This window comes from Schistocerca cancellata, chromosome 1 (assembly GCF_023864275.1).
Source record: "Schistocerca cancellata isolate TAMUIC-IGC-003103 chromosome 1, iqSchCanc2.1, whole genome shotgun sequence".
Taxonomy (NCBI): Eukaryota; Metazoa; Arthropoda; class Insecta; order Orthoptera; family Acrididae; genus Schistocerca; species Schistocerca cancellata.
The window spans coordinates 243,302,329-243,324,701 of record NC_064626.1 but is presented as its reverse complement, the minus strand read 5'-3'; the positions used below and the strand labels follow the sequence as shown (position 1 = coordinate 243,324,701).

At 39.9% G+C, this 22,373-nt stretch overlaps 1 protein-coding gene across 2 annotated transcripts in view; it reads right to left on the bottom strand.

Annotated features, from left to right (window-relative positions):
• The window catches only part of LOC126170109 (zinc finger protein 236-like), a 224,136-nt gene extending 202,889 nt beyond the window's left edge, over window positions 1–21,247 (bottom strand). The window contains exons 1-5 of one of the 2 annotated variants that reach the window (XM_049920698.1): window positions 21,122–21,247; window positions 20,551–20,729; window positions 18,633–18,763; window positions 4,620–4,997; window positions 4,051–4,179 (exon numbers count right to left, since the gene is read on the bottom strand). In XM_049920698.1, coding sequence (XP_049776655.1) covers window positions 4,051–4,179; window positions 4,620–4,997; window positions 18,633–18,763; window positions 20,551–20,668 — 756 coding nt within the window. In that variant the 5' untranslated portion in view covers window positions 20,669–20,729; window positions 21,122–21,247. Of the gene's footprint in view, window positions 1–4,050; window positions 4,180–4,619; window positions 4,998–18,632; window positions 18,764–20,550; window positions 20,730–20,858; window positions 21,022–21,121 lie in introns of those variants that run through there. The other variant, XM_049920697.1, reaches the window with a different exon arrangement.
• Window positions 21,248–22,373: the final 1,126 nt, after the last annotated feature.

Genomic DNA, 22,373 nt, shown 5'->3' with positions numbered 1-22,373 from the left:
CATTAAACGACTGTGGGGAACCGTATCGAACGCCTTGCGGAAGTCAAGAAACACGGCATCTACCTGTGAACCCGTGTCTATGGCCCTCTGAGTCTCGTGGACGAATAGCGCGAGCTGGGTTTCACATAACCGTCTTTTTCGAAACCCATGCTGATTCCTACAGAGTAGATTTCTAGTCTCCAGAAAAGTCATTATACTCGAACACAATACGTGTTCCAAAATTCTGCAACTGATCGACGTTAGAGATATAGGTCTATAGTTCTGCACATCTGTTCGACGTCCCTTCTTGAAAACGGGGATGACCTGTGCCCTTTTCCAATCCTTTGGAACGCTACGCTCATCTAGAGACCTACGGTACACCGCTGCAAGAAGGGGGGCAAGTTCGTTCGCGTACTCTGTGTAAAATTGAACTGGTATCCCATCAGGTCCAGAGGCCTTTCCTCTTTTGAGCGATTTTAATTGTTTCTCTATCCCTCTGTCGTCTATTTCGATATCTACCATTTTGTCATCTGTGCGACAATCTAGAGAAGGAACTACAGTGCAATCTTCCTCTGTGAAACAACTTTGGAAAAAGACATTTAGTATTTCAGCCTTTATTCTGTCATCCTCTGTTTCAGTACCATTTTGGTCACAGAGTGTCTGGACATTTTGTTTTGATCCACCTACCGCTTTGACATAAGACCAAAATTTCTTAGGATTTTCTACCAAGTCAGTACATAGTGACTTATTGCAATTAATTAAACAGTGCTTTAGATCATTTTATGTAAGTTTATTGAGTTTTTGTTTAATTAAACTAAGAGTAAACTGATTTTGCTCCTACATGTATACCTTGGTAACTAAGGCAGCTATTCTGAACATTTATACAAAGTATACCCCGCACCTGCTTGTGTTACGAAAAACTGCGCACTTTCTTGAGCACTGACAGACAGTTCATCAAGGACTGTCCATAAGTGTAATTTATAGATTAGAAATTTCTGAGGACAGTGGGTCTCCCCGATTTATTTCCTGAACTATACGAACATTTCATGGAACCTTTGAATGACCTTACAGTTTTCTATGTGTTGTCTGTGATATATTTACTAATGAACTGTGATTTCCATTCAACATACATTTCTGTTTAGTTTTTCTTTGTGCTTTATAAAATTCGATAGCACATTTCCACTTTCTCTTGAAGAAAGCTCTGAACAGCTTAGTTTAATTCAGAATATTTTCTTGTGTTTCCATTATTGCTTTCTTGAAAGTCTTGCTCTCTCTTTAACAGATATCTAATTCCATTTGAGAGTTTCCATTCGAATGGAATAACTTTCACATATTTTTAAAAGAAGCCTTGTCACTCTGTCAGAGTCTTTTGGTATCTGTAATACTGTTTTTAATTTACTTTTTCACAGTAAGTGTGCACCTAAATTGTCTCCCTCTTATGCTTCTCTGCAGTAAATCACATGATCTGATTTTAATTCTACATGTTTTATGTTTTTTGTTGTACTGCTGATGATTCTCAAATATTCCAATCGGTCTTTCTTAAAACTTGACTAACCTACCTTTTGAACTTAAGTTCTGCAATCTATTGCACCAAAACAAGGAATAGTAGTAGCAGGTGCTAGTGCTTATTTAGCCAGACTTTGTATTGCAGGGTATAGGTAGATTAGTAGTAGGTTATACCCAATGGTTCGAAGTGATTACTTGAATTCCTTTAGTGCACTATTCCCTACATTCTTTCACATATAGGCCAGAAAACCAACATCACAGAAATTCTACTCAACAATGGTGCCTCTAACAATGCTACCCATGGCACACTAGGCTTGCCTAGCCTGAAGAATTTGGCAAGACATATGTAGCACTAAATCTTGGTAGTGGTATGTTGACAGCACTCTTGGTCAGTGCTTCAGACCTTGTTTCTGATGATAGGTTCAACACGGTCAGTTTGTTGGTCCCTTGCCCTACATCTCCAAGTATTAAACCATCATTTACTTTTAGTTAGTGTTATCACATCCAATTCTTGTACTACTGATCCATCCAAAAATAAGCTTAGGAATAGACCCTTTGTCACACAATATTATTCTGGTCTCGAATGTGTTAATCAGCTACTTCAACAGGGCTACGACTTCCTAAAATCATGCCTTGAATGAGGTTCATTCTGTCTGACATTCTGCACACCACATCTGGAATAGTTTTCCATTGCCCTTCCAATCCCTGCAGTTTCATTGTCAGAGCCTATGCTCCTTCTGCACCCATTTCCCTACCTTAGGGCTCTTTCCCTTTTGAGTGGCCCTGCTGTAAAGTTTATCCTATGCACCCTCCTACTATGACTCGTACCAGCCCTGCAACTGGCAAAACTTGCTATCAAAGGGAGAGCCACATGTGGAACAACATGTCGTGCATCAGCTGTTATATAAACATTGTTCGGCCTTTTACGATGGCATGACTACCACCAAATTATTAGTTACGATGAATAGGCACAGGCATAGGGTGTATACTGGCAACACACAATACACAGGTGTAGAGCATGCTACACAACATGATGGCCGTGACTTTGCTGCCTGTTTCACCCCACATTCCATATGGATTCTTCCCCCAGATACCAGTTTCTTGGAACTCCTCAGGTGGGAACTGGCATTACAACGTGCCCTTGGTTCTTGTCACCCACCTGACCTTAATTTACATTACTTTCATTGGTGTCAGCATTTCTTCTCAGTAACTATTCCTTTATTCCCCACCATTTACATTTCTATTTCTTTTATTTTCTGACCTATCTACCCCCCCCTTCCTCCTCCCCTTTACCTTTATAACACAATGCACTTAGCCTTCCACTCTTTTTAACTTGTGTACAATGTTTTGTCATTAATCTGTTTTGCTTATTACCCTATCCTCCACCTTTAAGCTCTCAGGGTTTCAAACTGTGTCTGGTGCAGTCCCCAACAATCAATCTTTCCTTCTCATCCTGTCTACTAAACCTATCTTAACTCTTGAGTTCTGGGTGACTTTTCCAAACCCTCTCAATTTCCTAAATATCACCAACCCTTTCCCTTCACCCCTCTTCCTACCCCTTCAATCTTTCTGCCAGAAGGACAAGCCACTGGCTGAGAAAACTTGCGAATTTCAGTACTTTGCATGTGCTTTCTCCTGCTGCCACTTGGAGAGTAGATTTTTTACCTATCCAAATACACTATTTTTTCAAAAATTATTATTTTTGTTAACATATTCACTCATGTGTTAATTAGCTTTTCATGTTTCATTATTCATTTTGCACAATAAATCTTAATGACATGGAATGTGCTATTTTACTTTCACATTGCAAATTAATTTTGTTAACTACAGCCACATTGTGAATTCTCTCTCTCTCTCTCTCTCTCTCTCTCTCAATTAACATTTGTTTGTCAGGATCTCATGGTGTTACTTAAAAATGACTACCTTAGATTAGCACTAGTTGAAATTGAGTGTTAGAATACTTTAAAGAAATAGTCTGCAGTAGTTGCTTCTGACAACTGATGAATAATTTTACTCATTCCACATATCTGTAGGTTCTCCTTAATTATGGATTTAGGAAACACAATGTGTAAATGAATGAAATTTGCAGAGAATGACAACAAAGTCTGTTGAATGGGTTGTTCACCATAAAGGAACCCATCATGACAGTTATCTTATTGGCACTGACAGTTTGGGCCAGACACTGGTAGCTACACTGGTTAGCCCCCTTAATGTTCACTCTGACTTACTTAAGGACTTCCACCATAATTATTGACAGTCACCCTACACAAATGAAAATTCTCATCTCTCTCTCTCTCTCTCTCTCTCTCTCTCTCTCTCTCTCTCTCTCTCTCTCTCTCTCACACACACACACACACACACACACACACACACACACACACACACACACACACATTACTGTAGCTCACCTGAGAATCTACAGTAAAGCTGTTATTCATAAGAGCTACCCTTGTGAGAAAGTTATTAAATGAGTAACTATCAACTCTGCAACTAGACATAAAATGAGTACCAAATGGTAAACTGCAGACTTCCAAATATGATGGATATGTTTAACAGCTTACTCACCTCAACATTGAATGATGATGAACATTTTATACATCTATGAGGTTTATCATCAATATGACACTTTATATGCCTCCGTAGCTGAGCCCATTTGGAGAATTCTTTACCACACGTCTCACAGATAAAAGGACCCTAAAAAGTAAAATAAAAAGTTACTCATACAAGATAGTAAGATAGAATATGACTGCTTGCTGAGAGGTAAAAGGAAATTGTGGAATTAATGGAACACTAAACGATTTAATTGCTTTTCAACTGGAGACAAGAGACAGTTAACAATAAGCAACAGAATATTGGATTAAAATAAATAGTACAAAATTTGAACACTTACTTGAATGACAGGAACATCAAAAATATCTACGAATAATGCCCCCCCCCTCCCAAAAAAAAAAAAGTCACACTAAACTTATTACTGATGTAGGATAAAATTAACTTAAATAATACTTCTGCCACTATTTTAAAAAAGATGAATTTTTCTTTAGATTTTCTCAACAATGAATTTGCACTGGATAAGCCAATTTTTTAAAATTTAGTAACGCATGCGTATAAAGTATTTTGAACAAATTTGAATTTACCTTCCTCATCGGTGGTTCAACATTTGGTTCCTTTGTCTTCTGGTTTTGTCCTGCTTGCACCAATTTCTGAGGATCAAAGGATTCAGCTGTTCCTGCCCCAGGATCAGAGCTGGGCAGTTCAAATCTTACAGTTTTTTCACTGACTGCACTGTCTGCTATGTCACTTTCTTTTTGTGTTGTTTCAATAGGAAGACACACTGTTTGTCCAGTTTCATGAATATTTTCAAGGGCAATAGAAACTTCATTGTGATGTTCTTCATCACAAGGTATATCCACAGTTTCCTCTGGTACCTCAGCCGCTTCAATGACTATCTCAGCATCATTATCTGGGACTCCACCAAGAATTACTTGACTAGAAGTATCTGCTATAAGAGCAATCTGAAAATGGAAGTCCAAAGTTACACTGCAAGAAAGGAAAGTAAGTAGATGCAGAGCTGGACATATGCAGCTGATTAACCGTTAAACAGTAGACATAAGAGATTCCACTAATTAATGTTCTTAAGTATGTTTTCACATTTCTGAAGCTGAAACCACTGTTTTTATAGTTATGGAAAGTATAGTTTTGACAGAATGAAAATAATTTAGAGGTAAAAGAAACCACTTACTGATACTAGAAGTGTTGATCATCAGCAGGCACACACACAAATGAATGAATATTTTGCTAGCTTTCAGACAAATCCTTTGCCAACCTAGGATGAGCTCTCTCTCTCTCTCTCTCTCTCTCTCTCTCTCACACACTCACACACACACACACACACACACACACACACACACACACACGTGCAGGTACAATGTGCCGGCAGAACACACAGTGTTGGGACTGCAGTTTGGCAGGTGGACTGGGGTGAGAAGTTGTGTAGGATGGGGTGGCTAGAGGTATAGATGGAGCAGGAAGTGGGGGGAGGGTTTGGGAAGGGGTAGCTAGTCGCTAAGAGGGTGCGGTGTGCAGGATAGGAATGTCAGAGGGACAGGCAGTGAGTGCATGGGCAGCAGAGTCAGCGAGTTCAAATGGCACAACTTGATGTGGCGGCACGGTTTAGGAGGGGTGACAGGATAAAGGAGGGGAAAACTGTTGGGTAGGGGTGCGGGTGCAGTGGGTTAGCAGAGACTGAAGCCAGGAGGATTACAGAAATGGAGGAGGCAGTCCAAGGGGTAACTCCTATCTATGTAGCTTAGAAAAGCCAATGCTGGGGGAAAAGCCCAAGTGGCACAAGTTCGGATGCAGCCATTGAACTTGTACACGATGTGCTCAGCAGAACGTTCCACCAATTGATGGCCTACTCTGCTTTTGGTCAGTTTGGTTGTGGTCGCTTATTCTGGTGGACAACTAGCTGGTGGTCATGCCTACAAAAAATGCTATGCACAGATTACTACAGAATTGGCATATAATATTGCTGCTTACACAGGTTGCCCTGCCTCGAATGGGTAGGATAAGCCTGTGACAGGACTAGCGTAGGATATACTGTGTGGGTGAATTGGCCAGGTCTTGCACCTGGATCTTCTACAGGGATATGACTCCTGTTAGAAATGGTTGGCATAGGGAGATGCAGAGGGATGGACCAGGATATTGCATTGGTTGGATGGGTGGGTGAGTGGCACAATACTATTTTTAGAGGCGTGAGAAGGATCACGAGTAGGATGCCCTCATTTCCAGGCATGATGATAGATAGTCACAGACCTGATAAAGGAAACAATTAGTTGCTTCAGTCCAGGATGTTACTGGACAAGGAGGTACTCCTTTGCATTATATGGTGGCAGGGTTAATGAAATGTGAGGGTATGGTGTGGGAAATTTGTGGACTAGGGTTGGGGAATAGTGGTTGCCATGAAGGCTACTGTTAGAACTTCAGCATGCTGGGCAAGGAAATTCTCCTCACAGCAGAAACAACATCCACAGGTGGCCAGGCTGAATGGGAGCAATTTTTTGGTATGGAAGAGGTGACAGCTCTCAAAATGCAGGTACTATTAGATATTAGTGGGTTCTACTTTCTTTTTGGGTGGTGACTAAAACAACAGTGTCCTGTACGCAGCCAGGCTAAAATGATGTCCGCCAAGAGGAAGTCAACCATGCTATTGGGAGAGGTTTAATGTCCCAGAGCTTGTTCCCCTGGAGAGAAGACCATTGTGCACTCCAAAGTGATACTACGTGCCAACATACGTCAACACGGAGATTATCTTAGGGAAGAGAATGACTAGCAGGCTGGGGGAGAATGGCTGTAGCCTTTGCAGCAACATTAGCAGCCTCGTTCCTCGACATGCCAACATGACCAGGAACCCACAGGAACACCATATTGCCCCCCCCCCCCCCAAAGTAATTGAATGGAGGCATTCTTGGATCCATCGTACTAAAGGGTGGACTGAGTACAGTGTGCGCAGGTTCTGAAGAGCATTGAGAGAACCTTAGGAGATGACGCAATTTGGAAGCCTGTGTTGCCGCATGTACATGGTGGGCTTATAGACGGCGTAGAGCTCCACAATAAAAAATCAAGCACTGGTCAAGAAGCTGATACTGAAAAGGATCATTGCCAAGTACAAAGGCACACCTGACACCATGGTTGGTCTTGGAACTGTTGGTGTAGATGAAGACACTGTCCCCAAGCTGTGTGCAAAGTGCGAAAAACTCTAAGATACACCAGACCAGGAGCAAATGGAATCCGAAATTAACACATGCCTTGGCACAAAGCCAGGGTGGTGAAGAGCTTGCACCCATGGGGAATGTGGCAGGGAGCTTAAAGCAAAGTTGTTGAAGCAGCATGAAAGCAAACTCCTGGAAGCAACAGAGAAGACGGGTGCAGCCCATACTGGCGGTCGAGGGAATCATCAAAAAAGGGAGCACAGGATGGGCCACTGGGCATAGAAGACAGACAGCTCTTGTAACAACTGAGGAGAATATCCTACAGGTATGCCTCAGCATAAAGACTCAACAGGGCTAGTATAGAAGGCACCAGTGGCGAACTGTACCCCTCAATGTTGGATGGTGTTAAGAAGACATAAGATAGATGGATGTGCAGCTGAATATACAATCCAGTTTCGAACGGACAAGGGACAAGAATTTCATTGTGTCAGTGAATGAATGGAAGAATGAATGGGCCGAGACATAGGGACAGGGAAAGAAACTCCTAGCACGTCAGTGAAAAACCGAAAGCGTTTGATGCTCCATGAGTAAAGATGATCGAACATCACTGAAGGTGCTGCTCAAGTAGACAGGTTCATTGAATGCTGCAATAGATTGCAAAGTCATCAACAAAAAGAGAGCCTTACACCTCGCCTGGGCTCGTCAACACCGACTTTGGACTGTTGATGACTGGAAACATGTTGCCTGGTTGGACGAATCTCGTTTCAAATTGTATCAAGTGGATGGACATGTACAGGTATGGAGACAATCTCATATACCCATGGACACTGCATGACAGCAGTGGACTGTTCAAGCTGGTGGAGGCTCTGTAATAGTGTGGGGCATGTGCAGTTTGAGTGATATGGGACCCATGATTCGTCTGGATACAGGTGACACGTATGGAAGCATCCTGTCTGATCACCTGCATCCATTTATGCCCATTGTGCATTCCGATAGACTTGGGCAATTCCAGGAGGGCAATGCGACACTCCACACATCCAGAACTACTACAGAGTGACTCCAGAGGCACTCTTGAGTTTAAACACTTCCGCTGGCCACCAAACTCCCAAAACTTGTACATCATTGAGTATACCTGGGATGCCTTGCAAAGTTCTGCTCAGAAGAGATTGCCACCCCCTCATACTCTTCGGGATTTATGGACAGTCCTACAGGATTCATAGCATCAGTTCCCTCCGGCACTACTTCCAACATTAGTCAAGTCCATACCACATCACATTGCGGCACTTCTGTGAGCTCGTGGGGCCCTGCACAATATTAAGCAGGTGTACCAGTTTCTTTGGTTCTTCAGTGTATTATGATGATCTCCCTATGTAGGTCACCGTCAACAAAATATTTTTGCAGTCTCACAAAAAAACTGGTGAATGAAATTTTGTCAAGATTCTGCTACAGCGACAAACACCTCTGTTTTAATAATGTCCACCCCAAATCCTGTAACATGTCAGTGACACCCTCTCCCCTATTTCGCGACAATACAAAACGTGTTGTTCTTCTTCTGTTAATCCTATCTGGTAAGGATTCCAGACAGCAAAGCAGTACTCCAGAATAGGATGGACAAGTATAGTGTAGGCTGTCTCTCTTTTAGTAGATTTGTTGCATTTTCTGAGTGTTCTACCAACAAAACACCGTCTTTGGTTTGCCTTACTCCACAACATTTTCTATGTGTTCTTTCAAATTTGAGTTGTTTGTAATTTTAATTCCTAGGTATTTAGTTGAATTTACAGCCTGTAGATCTGACTAATTTATCGTGTAGCCAAAGTTTTAGGGATTCCTTTAAGCACCCATGTATATGGCCTCACGTTTTTCATTATTTAGGGTCAACTGCCAATTTTTGCAACAAACATCTTTTCTAAATGGTTTTGCAGTTTGTTTTGATCGTCTGATGACTTTACTAGACGGCAAATGACAGCAACATTTGGAAACAACTTAAGACAGCTGCTCAGATTGTCTCCTAAATCCTTTAATAATACCAGAGAAGGAAAGTTGCTACACACCATATAGTGGAGATGCTGAGTCACAATAGGCACAACAAAAAGATTCACGCAATTATAGCTTTCGGCCAATAAGGTAATTTATATTGGCATTAATGATAGGGGCCTGTAATTTGGTGGATTACTCCAACTACCTTTTTGAATATTGGCGTGACCTTACAACTTTCCAGTCTTTGGGTACGGATCTTTCATTGAGCGATTGGTTGTGTGCGATTGTTGAGCATGAAGCTATTGTGTTAACATACTCAGAAAGGAACCTAATTGGTATACAGTCTGCACCAGAAGATTTGCTTTTATTAAGTGATTTAAGTTGCTTCATTACTCTGAGGACATCTACTTAAGTTGCTCATGTTGGCAGCTGCTCTCGATTTGAATTCTGGAACAGTTACTTCATCTTCTTTGACGAAGGAATTTCAGAAGGCTATGTTAAGTAGAAGGCAAAGATAGATTGCTACTTACTGTAAAAAGGAGATGTTAAGTTGCAGACAGGCACAATTGAAACACACTTTACAAACTTTTTAGCTTTGCCAGTGATGGTCCAAAGCCTGGATCAAAAAGGATGGAAAATACATGCAATGGGTGTAAAAAATATTTAAACAGTTTCATGGAAAACTAGCAGATTGAGCATTTCAGATATTACAATATCTATTCTGTACATGACAAACACGCAAGATTCATTCTGCCAGTTAATAAAAACCATACATATTCTTCACTTTATAATGTGATGAAATTATTCCAAAACAACACAACCAATTGTATTTGAATACCATGACTTTTCTGACTGTGAAACTTGCTTAAGGGCATAAAGATTAAAATACATACTGAGTATTGTAAAAAGTAATCAAATAATTACATTTCCTCATTTTGGAGTATTTCTCCAAATGAAGAAGAACACTGGAAACAAATTGACTTTGTGTTTCAGTTGAAGCTATCTCTCTTTTGTACATGCTTATAATACATAGCACAATTAGTGCCAGTAAAACAGAAACTGTATATTTTAAACTGCTTATGATTTGTTAAAATTATTACCATATAACATAGACAATTATGTTTAGGGTGCATGAGTTTTAGTCATGAAAGTTGCCTATGGATACCAAAAAGGACTAAAAGTACATACAACATATTGTAAAAAGTATGTCAGATGCTTATAGATTCAGAGCTTGAAGTGCTTTCCAGATGAAGTAGTAAGCTGGAAAGAGATGGATCTGATTCTTCGTATGAATATTTAAAGTAGTAAATGAGTGTTGCTATTTGGGGAGCAAAATAACTGATGGTGGTCAAAGTAGAGATGATATAAAATGTAGACCAGCTGTGGCAAGGAAAGCCTTTCTGAAGAAGAGAAATTTGGTAACATCCAATATAGATTTAAGTGTCAGGAAGTCTTTTCTGAAAGTATTTGTATGGAGTGTAGCCACGAATGGAAGTAAAACATTGATGATACACGGTATAGCAAGAAGAGAATAGAAGCTTTTGAAATGTGCTACAGAAGAATGTTAAGTATTAGATGGGTAGATCATGTAACTAATGAGGAGGCACTGAATAGGACAGGGGAGAAGAGGAATTTGTGGCACAACTTGACTACGAGAAAGGAACAGTTGGTAGGATACGTTCTGAGGCATCAAGGGATCACCAATTTAGTGTTGGAGTGAAGCATGGAGGGTAAAAACGGTAGAGGCCGACCAAGAGATGAATACACTAAGGCAATTCAGAAGAATGAAGTTTGCTGTAGTTATTCGGAGATGAAGAGGATTGCACAAGATAGAGTAGCATGGAGAGCTGCACCAAACCAGTCTCCGGACTGAAGGCCACAAAAACAACAACAATGAATATCTACTCGCTCCATGGAGCAAACACACCACACACATAGCTTTAGTTAGTAAATAATTATACAGACTCATTGCATTAAAATGTAACGTAATTATTTTGACATAAAGGAAAGATTTTGTATTTGAAAACATTGATTTCTGGCACTGAAGTCTGCCTGAGAATAATTAAATTTATTTATGTAATCAAAATGTGTCCATGCTAGTGGTCTTGTGGTAGCGTTCTCGTTCCTGAGCACAAGGTCCCGGGTTCGATTCCCGGGGGTCACAGATATTCACCCGCCTCAAGGTAACTGAGTGTGTTGTGTCATCATCATCATCATGATCATCATCATCATCATCATCCATCCCCATTATGGTCAGTGGAAGGCAATGGCAAACCACCGCCATTAGGACCTTGCTAGAACGGCGATGCGGGTCTCCTGCATCATTCCCCTACGCTCTGTCAAGAAGCATGGGACTTCATCATTATCAATCAAAATGTATTCAGTTACATCAAGAGTGTCTTCTGGCAAACACTTCATTTCCTTCTGAATTGTACATAAATGACTTGTTATGATAGCAAGCACCTTGAGTAGAAATGAATGGGAGAGAGTGGCTGTAGGCATTTTACAAAGTGTACCTTGCAAGCTATGTTCGAAATATTCAGCACAGGTCCAGAAAGCAAGAGCAGGTAATTGAGTAGGCAGGAAGCAGTTCCATAGGAAGGGTCCAGATGCAGGTAGTCAGCTTTGGTGGTAATGAGACAGTACTCGGCATCGCATGTGGTCAGTGTTTCTATATAAGTGACAAGCTTAACCTCTTTGTTGTAGGGTCAGTATTGCCTCACATGCTCCTACATTACTCCATAACCCCAGTTAAATTTCCTGAGCTCAGCTCCTACCAGTTATTCCGTCCTTCCGTAAATAATTCCTAGCAGTATATTGCAAGCAATATTTATTAAAATGATTGTTTGGTAATATTTACATCTGTCAGCATCAGCCTTCTTTGGTTCTGGATTTATCACATTCTTCCTGAAGTATGAATATTTTGCCTGCCTCTTGTCTCTAGCCCATCACATGGAATATTTTTGTCATCGCTGTCTCTCCCAGGAATCTCTGTAATTCTAAGTGAATGCCTGTTACTCCAGACATCTTGCTTTGATTTCAGTCTTTCAGTGCCCTGGCCAATTCTTCTTGCAGAATTATATTTCCCAACTAATCGTCACCTACTTCTCCACTTCCCATAGTACTGCCTTCTAGTCAATTTCCCATGTGTCGTTCTTCCGTACATTCCTCACACCTTTTCCTTCTTGGCTGACTTGCTATCTTAACTCTTGGTATTCATGCTCTGCTTCTCCTTTTTCCTAAGTTTTCTCTAATCCTCCAATAGCCAGCATCTATGCTTCAGTCAGGCATCCTTCGACATCCTTGCACTTGTCTTCTAGCCATTCCTGCTTGACCATTTAATACTTTCTGTCAATCTCATTCTTAGCCGTTTGTATTCCCTTTCATCTACTCATTTATATGTTTTCACCTTTTGTCAAACATCTGCTGTGCTGTGTTACTCAATGATTTCTACTAGGTCTTATCTTATTAGCTATTTATCCTCTGCTGCCTTCAATGTATAATCTCTCAAGGCTATCCATTCATCTCCAACTGTATTCCTCTCTCCTGTTTCTGACAACTGTTGCCTAATGGTTCCTCTGAAACTCTCAAAAACTTGTTGTTCTTTCAATTTATCTATCTACCCATCTCTTTAATTTCCCACCTTTACCTTTTGCAATTTCTTCAATTTTAATCTGCATTTCATAACATATAAATTATGATCAGGGTCCACATCTGCCCCTGGAAATGCCTTACATTTTAAAATCTGGTTTTGAAATCTCTGAAACCTTTCAGTGTCTCCAGGTCTCTTCCACGTATGTAACCTCCTTACCTGATTCTTAAACCAAGTGTTTACAATGATTAATTTAGTCTCAGACCAAAATTCTGCTAGGCAGCTTCCTCTTTCATTAATTTCCCCAGTCCATGTGTGCCTAACATTTTCCCTTTTCTTTTTCCTACTATCAAACCCCAATCCCCCATCACAATTTTTCATCTCCCTTAACTATCTGAATAATTTATCTTATGCCAGCAAACATTCATTAATCTCTTCATTATTTGCAGTGCTAGCTGACATAAACTTCAACTATTGTAATGGATGTTGGCTTGGTGTCTAGCTTGGCTATGGTAAAGTGTTCACCATATTGGTGATAGAAGCTTACCCACAGACCTATTTTCTTACTTATTACTGAACAGTCTCCTGTATCACCCTATTCGATTTTGTATTTATAACCCTGTACTCACCTGACCAGAAGTTCTGTTTCTCTTGCCACCAAACTTCACTAATTCCCACTTATCTACCTTCAGCCTATCAATTTCCCTTTTTAAATGCTCCTGTCTGCCTATGATCCACAAAATACCAGTTTTGTTTTTTTGATGACTGCATGCTCCTCTGTAGGTCATGCTGGGAGATTCAAATGGGGGAACATTTTACGTACGAAATATTTTACTCTGAAAGATGCCATCATCACTAAATCACACAGAACAGCTGCAAGCCCTTGGTGACAATAAAGCATGTAGTTTTCCTTTGCTTTCAGGCATTTGCAGTACTAACACAGCAAAGCCTTGTTGAATAATGTTACAAGGCCACATCAGTCAATCATCCAGAATGTTCCTGCGACTACTGAAAACTCTACTGTCTCTCTTCAGAAACCACAGATTTGTCTGGCCTATCCAGAGAGATACCTCAGTTGTGATTGCACCTACTTTAAAGAGAGCTTTTCCTTCAATAGTTTCTGATCATTGTGTGTCCTTTTCAGTACTCACCAGCAGATCAGTGTTCCTTCATAGCTGCACATCTATAATATCTAACCTAAAGCATATATTCTTCACTCTACTAAATAAAAGAGTAAAGAATTTGGGTCTTGGTAAGCAGATATTTTGGATCTCATATTGAATTTTACTTTCCGTTTGTGGACAGATTTTACTGTTTCACAATGCATGAAGGTTGAAAGCTCTGTGATATATTTTTCCCATACGGTGTTTCTGCAGTCATAAGCATCCTGTTAGTTCATATAATGAACAAAGTATACTGAATGTCTGTGATGTCATTTTCATCTACTGTTTTTTTTTTTTTTTTTTTTTTGGTCATCAGTCTTCTGGCTGCTTTAGTGCGGCCCACCACGGATTCCTCTCCTGTGCTAAACTCTTCATCTCAGAGAAGCACTTGCAACCCACGTCTTCAATTATTTGCTGGATGTATTCCAATCTCTGTCTTCCTCTAAGTTTTTGCCCTCTACGGCTCCCTCTAATACCAGGGAAGTCATTCCCTCATGCCTTAACAGATGTTCTATTATCCTGTCCCTTCTCCTTATCAGTGTTTTCCACTTATTCCTCTCCTCTCCGATTCTGTGCAGAACCTCCGCATTCCTAATTTTCAACATTCGTCTGTAGCACCACATCTCAAATGCTTCAGTTCTCTTCTGTTCTGGTTCCGCCACATTCCATGTTTCACTACCACACAATGCTGTACTCCAGATGTACACTCTCAGAAATTTCTTCCTCAAATTAAGGCGGATATTTGGTATTAGTAGACTTCTCTTGGTCAGGAATGCCCTTTTTGCCATCGCTAGTATGCTTTTGATGTCCTCTTTGCTCCGTCCGTCACTGGTTATTTTACTGCCTAGGTAGCAGAATTCCTCAACTTCATCTATTTTGCGACCATCAATTCTGATGTTAAGTTTCTCACTTTTCTCATTTCTACTACTTCTCATTACCTTCATCTTTCTTCAATTTACTCTCAATCCATTTGAATTTTAATTCCACTCCTGACCTTCCTTTTATTTTCATAATTGCTTCCTCGATGTACAGAATGAACAGCAGGAGCGAAAGGCTACATCCCTGTCTTACCCCCTTTTTAATACAAGCACTTCGTTGTTGGTCACCACTCTTATTATTCCCTCTTGGCTGTTGTACATATTGTATATGACCCGTCTTCTCCCTATAGCTTACCCCTACTTTTCTCAGAATTTTGAACATCTTGCACCATTTTACACTGTCGAACACTTTTTCCAGGTTGACAACTCCTACGAACATGTCTTGATTTTTCATTAGTCTTGCTTCCATCAGAATTGCCTTTAACTTGGATGCATGAGCTGTTAAGCAGGTTGTACAGTAATTCTCACACTTGTCAGCTCTTGCCGTCTTCTGAATTGTGTAGATGATGCTTGTCCGAAAGTCAGATGGTATGTCGCCAGACTAATACACACTGCACATCAACATGAATGTTTGTTTTGTTGTCAGTTCCCTCAATAATTTTCGAAATTCTGATGGAATGTTATCTATCTCTTCTGCCTTATTTGATCTTAAGTCTTCCAAAACTCTTTTAAATCTCTCTTCTAAATCAACTCCTGTTTCTTCTTCTATCACATCAGACAAATCTTCCCCTCATACAGGCTTTCAATATATTCTTTCCATCTATCTGCTCTCTCCTCTGCATTTAACAGTGGAATTCCCGTTGCACTCTTGATGTTACCACACTTGCTTTGTTGTTTTGAATTTCCTGTATGCAGAGTCTGTCCTTCTGACAATCAGTTCTTTCTTATGTCTTCACATTTCTCCTGGAACCGTTTGTCTTAGCTTCCGTGCACTTCCTATTTATTTCATTCCTCAGCGACTTGTATTCCTCTATTCCCGAGTTTCCTGGAATACTTTTGTACTTCCTCCTTTCATCAATCAGTTGAAGTATTTCTTCTGTTACCCATGTTTCCTTCACAGTTACCTTCTTTGTACCTATGTTTCCCTTCCCAACTTCTGTGATGTCCCTTTTTAGAGATGTCCATTCCTCTTCAACTGTACTGCCTACTGAGCTATTCCTTATAACCTTAGAGAACTTCAACCATATCTTGTCATTCCTTAGTACTTCTGTATCCCACTTCTTTACGCACTGATTCTTCTTACTACCATATTGTGATCCGAGCCTAGGTCTGCTCCCAGGTATGCCTTATAATCCAGTGTCTGATCTCGGAATCTCTGCCGGACCATGATGTAATCTAACTGAAATCTTCCATATCACCCAGGCTTTTCCTAGTGAACCTCCTCCTTTTGTGATTCTTGAACAGGATATTTGCTATTACTAGCTGCAACTTGTTGCAGAACTCAATTAGTCTTTTTCCTCTCTCATTCCTATTACAAAGCCCATACTTTCCACAACCTTTTCTTTCACTCCTTCCCCTACAACTGCATACCAGTCTCCCATGACTATTAGATTTTCATATCCCTTTACATACTGTATTACCCTTTCAACATCCTCATACACTTTCTCTCTCTCTCTCTCTCTCTCTCTCTCTCTCTCTCTCTTCAGCCTTCGATGTCGGCATGTATTCCTGAACTCTCGTTGTCGGTGTTGATTTGCTGTTAATTTTGATAAGAACAATCCTATCACTGAACTGTCACAGTAACACACTCACTGCCCTACCTCCCTATTCATAACGAATCCTACTCTCGTTATACCATTTTCTGCTGCTGCTGATATTACCCTATACTAATATGACCAGAAATCCTTGTCTTCTTTCCACATCACTTCACTGACCCCTACTATATCTAGGTTGGGCCCCTGCATTTCCCTTTTCAGATTTTCTAGTTTCCTACCATGTTCAAGCTTCCGACATTCCATGGCCTGACTCTTACAACATTATCAAAATGTTCAAATGTGTGTGAAATCTTATGGGACTTAACTGCTAAGGTCATCAGTCCCTAAGCTTACACACTACCTAACCTAAGGACTTAACTGCTAAGGTCATCAGTCCCTAAGCTTACACACTACCTAACCTAAAGACAAACACACACACCCAAGCCTGAGGGAGGACTCGAACCTCTGCCAGGACCAGCCGCACAGTCCATGACTGCAGCGCCTTAGACCGCTTGGCTAATCCCACGCGGCAGAACGTTATCCTTCCATTGATTATTCAATCTTTTCCTCATGGTAACCTCCCCCTCGGGGGACTATTCCGGAACCTTTCTCCCATGGAGAGATCATCATGACACTTCTTCAATCACAGGCCACATGTCCTGTGGGTACACGTTACGTGTCTTTAATGCAGTGGTTTCCATTGCCTTCTGCATTCTCATGCCATTGATCATTGCTGATTCTTCCATCTTTAGGGCAGTTTCCCACCACTAGGGCAAGAGAGTGCTCTGAACCTCTGTCCACTCCTCCGCCCTCTTTGACAAGGCTATTGGCAGAATGAGGGGTGACTTCTTATGCCGGAGTCTTCAGCTGGCAATGCTGATTGTTAATTAAAATTTAAGCAGTGGCGGGATTCGAACCTGTGACCGAAGACATTTTGATTATGAATCAAAGATGCTACCCCCTTTTTTTCTCTTTCTTTATTTTGTTCGGCGTTGTTCGTTGCATCTGGTCTGGGCGAATGTCACATGACATCAAGTTAGCTCATCAAAGGAGTCAAAGGGTTAATGCTTAACATGAGATGTTTACTGTTTTTGATAGTGAGATATGTTTTCCTTACGTTGGTGGGATCACTGAAAATGTTGTGTCTTTTGTGATACTGTAGACCATTTTAAGAGGTTTGTGTTTCACTGAATAATATGCAAGATTAAAAACTTCTGAACTTTTGAGATACAGATTGTGCAGAGACAACAAATAAGCGCCCACAACCCCAAACAAACAGATCCAAACAAACCATTCCTCGTGCCTCCCTGCCTCTCATCGGCAGCTGCTAGGCTTGTGGCAAGAAGTGGTGGCAGCACTGACTGCAAGCTGAAGGGAGTAGTAGGAAGGGGAGAAGCAGTAGGCTAGTAATGAAGGAACAGGGAAGGAGCGCACTTACTCAGCTGCACCCAGCCAGTGATGATGCACGACACCCCATTGAACAAAACATTTCATCTACTGACACAAAAAAAGATTTTTTCCATTTTTTTTCTAATTTCCGTAATTCCCGACATATTTGGACATTCTCTGATTTCCGGAACCTGTTGCAACCGTCACATTAATAAAACTATCCCCAAGAAGTTGAGCAGAATAACATACTTCTTTACAGAGAACTATGGAAGTAGTGCACCCACATTTTGAGATTCACTTTTTTGTTGACAAGAAAATGATATTTTTGACTTTTGATGAAGTGTCGAGATATGGGACAACATTAATTTCAAGAGTGTGAGTGCTGATGATCTAAGAATAATACAGTAACAAAGGTCTAAAAATATTCACAGATAAGCAACCTCTTAAATTCTTTTATACTGCAGGAGAGAAAGTATTATAAGTAAATATAATTACACCATAAATGTGAAACACCACATATGCTAACTGATATACAGTGCATCCATTCCCAATTCCAATGGATTAAATTCAGTAAATTTTAGGTAGCCTACAGACAAAGCTCAGTAGGCCTACATTAGAAGTTATGACAGCTGTTCTACAGTAAATAAGAACAGAGATTCATAGTTTCGCATCTGCATAATAATTCAAAATTTTATTAGAACTAAAGCAGAAACTTGGCATACAGTTCAATATTGAGCAGTTTTTACCTGACTAGCATCGAGAAAAACAGCATTACTAGGAATTGTTTTCAGCAACAAATTCTGCTGAGAAGCAACATCCTGAATCAAATGAAATGGAACTGTTATATATGTTGTTCCCTCTTCTGCGGAGATTATCTCTGCAAATGAAAAATACATTAGCAGTTAATATTAAACTCTGTCTAGAGAGAGAGGAAGAAATCAAAGAAACAGCAGACAGACAGACAGGCAGACGGACAGAGAGAGAGAGAGAGAGAGAGAGAGAGAGAGAGAGAGAGAGAGAGATAGTGTGTGTGTGTGTGTGTGTGTGTGTGTGTGTGTGTGTGTGTGTGTGTGTGTGTGTGTGTGACCAGTCATTTGTTTAACCTCCTTCACTGCTGTTATCATCTAGGTCAATTACAGGAGCAATTTTCCTGCAGTCAGTGACAATTTCTGAGAGAAAAAAAGAGCAATGAGGATATTACATAGATGGGGATCTTGCAAATGCCTCCACAAGAACATTTTAATTGTTACACATGCATATCCTTAGTTCTCTGGACATACAACAGAATAAAAGAAAAAAATATTTTTTTCCCCAAAGTATTGCCTTTTCTGTGAATTAATTAATCAAGGTACTAATCTGCATCCTTTCCATGTGTAAACATAGAATAGGAAGCAATTAAGGCAAATAATGTAAGTGACATGATTAATAAGAGTTGGTAAATCAGGGTAGTAAAGCAAATCAACTTAACTGGACCACTATGCTGATGTACATTTTGAGTCACTCCCAATGAACGAGTCACAATATAGTATCTACGGGAAGTACTATGATGAATGATTACAGCTAACTGTTTACTACTTACAATTAATACCTTGTCCTTTAAAATGCATGTCATTAATTATCCTTACCTTTTCTCAACTAACTTTCTTGATACTTGACTTTTATACTAAGAAACTTCACAATTTTCTTTCATGGACTGTACAAAATTAAGCTTAATCTTTTTTTATATTAGTTCTAATTGTAAAAAATTTATTTTGATGCTTTCGGTGATTAATACTTTCAGTTCACGAATAGATATTTCTCAGAGACTTGCGTACAAGCAATGGATGTTAGAGAGGGTGTAATGAGAAACTCCAACAATACCTAAATAGGTTGACCAAGTGACATAAAACTGAATATTTTTAAATTTTTATGCAGGTATTAAATAAATCACTGACAAGAAGATCAACATAAGCTCCTGTGACTTGATCTTGCAAAACAATGTTAATACTAAAATCCACAGATATATGTTTTTGTGTAGCTTGAGCAATAAAAATGTGGCTGCTAAATGTAAACAATCTCAAAACACAAAACAGGTTCCCTCTTTTGCATCCACAGAGGAAGAGAAGTAGACCTATATAATTGGAACTCAAATAAGTTGTGTGCATGTGGATAGCAAGTACATGATACACTAAGGTATTGGGGAACAGTATGATACAATCCTTGAGAAATAATATAGGTGGTATAATATGTAATTACATGTAGATCAAGGCAAATAATACAATAGTTCTAGGAATGCTCTGCTTTGAAGTACCAGACTGAGTTGGTCTGTTAACATCCAAAAAGCAGAAACTTCTAATTGCAACACAGAATTCTACAATAACACGTTATTTGTGCTCCACAACGCCGGACGGGTGTATTTGGTAAAAATCAAAATAATGACAACTGTGTCCCAATGCATTCGACTATAATTGTTTATTTTCCCTTATTTTAAAACACTGAATTTTTGAGAAAAACAATAGACTCCTTACTCAGTACGAAAGACATCAAAACTATTAGAACAAATGGTGTTCGTTGTGTTCAGAATTATGAAACGTGTCCTCATAACGAAGTTTAAACATTAGTACATATAACTATTAGGCTGTTTTACATTGTAAACATAACCTCTTCATTAGTAGGATTACTCACCTCCCTGTGCCATCACTGCACCACAATCAGTTGAAAATACTAGCTCACTAGGTTCGAAGGCGTTATTATTATGACAGCTGATTGACGTTTTAATCTGCCCGGTGGCTGCTCCATCCATTTTGTCTTTAGTTTTGTCGTCATACAGGTGACTGACTGAATGCCAGTGTAATCAGTGTTTACTACAAATAAAACAGTTTGTTACATACACAATCCTGAACATTTGCGAGTATCGTGCATTTAGTACGGACATAAACATAACACAAATACAAGCCAAACTCTCGAAAAACTAATAAAAATAATAGAATTACATGTGATTAACGGGTTCATCTGCTCGAATATTGATGACACCCCATGTTTGTCACGTTTAAGAATCATTTTTAACCACGAAACCAGGAATGTCAAAGTAGCAATTGTTAATGAATGAAAACCTATTCAATTCAAGCCGCCAAATGCTAGGCGTATACTTCGAGTTACTGTGTTCATGAGGGCCTATTTTACAGTATCATTCCGCCCAAAGAAAAATTACATGTTCCTGAAGTAGCTTCAAATTCGTATCATTAAGATTACCAACCAGTCTGTTAATTGATGAGTTTGCTGAACAGGCATCACATAAAATATTCTGTTTATGATTTAAATTTCCTTGAAAACATTAAGTTTCAGATATTTTTATTCACTCAACCCGTAAATATGGCGGAAGAGGAACTGCGACGACAGACCCACAATGCTGTGGGAAGTTGTCCAAGTAGTTATCCAATTCATCAATAGATGTCACTATAAATTATTGCTATCGCACCAATGTGTCGTGGATATAACTGTTTCTGGAACTGTTGTTTTTCACTGTGTCATCCTCAACGCTTAAGTTCTAAAAGGATAATTATTGTTAAGTCAGGTGATACGTGTGATCAGAGGTACCAGTTGCACATGAGACAAGTGATGGAGGTTAGGTACTGAATTATTCAGAGTACTTGCATTTTCATCAAAACAGGTTAACTTTCATAGGGGGAACAGATCTGCTTTGTATGGTGATTTGTTACGGAAAACGACATGAATATGTGTCGATAGAAATTTGTAATGAAGCCCCTTGTTCCATTCCCTTCTATGCGGACGGTAAGGACACCGGGAACAACATAAGATTTGATCAGGAGGCACAGAAGCTAACGCGTTACTATCATTGTGTGCATGACGTCAGAGAGGAACACTTTGCGCTTACATTTGTATGTTGGTGGCTACGGGATTTCGTGAGTGTTGTTATTTTCGCTTAGTTATGTTTGTGTAGTGGGTGATTTGCAAATGAAAGTGTTTTGTATGTGTGCGAGCAATGTCAGATTGTGCTGTTTTTGGGTGTAATTCTCGAAATCATAACACTAAACGGACTGAAGCAGTGCTCCAAGTTCACTCTCGCGATGCAGGTCTGCAAGTGGAAAAGACAATGAGAATGTTGCAAATACTAGTATATGCTCTCGTCATTTCAAATAAACTGGTTATGTTCGGGCCCGCTAAATTAACCGCAGTGAGGAGTTCTTAAGAGAGATGCATTTCCATCGTGTAATTTGCCTTGTAGTAGCAGCACCAGTGTTAGCACACCACATGCGACAGAATATGAGATATCGATACAAAAGGCACAGAGGCTTTAGAAAAGCATTCAGCGCGGAAGAAGAGTGCTGATAAATATGCATTTACAGATGAAGATGTTTGTAGTAATGACGCAGAATAAGCCATATAACAGAATTCCCTAGCGGCATTAGAAAGGAGAAATGCGTACCTGAAAAAACATGCCGTGAAATTGCGAGCACGTAATAAAGATCTTCGAAGTCGGTATTGTG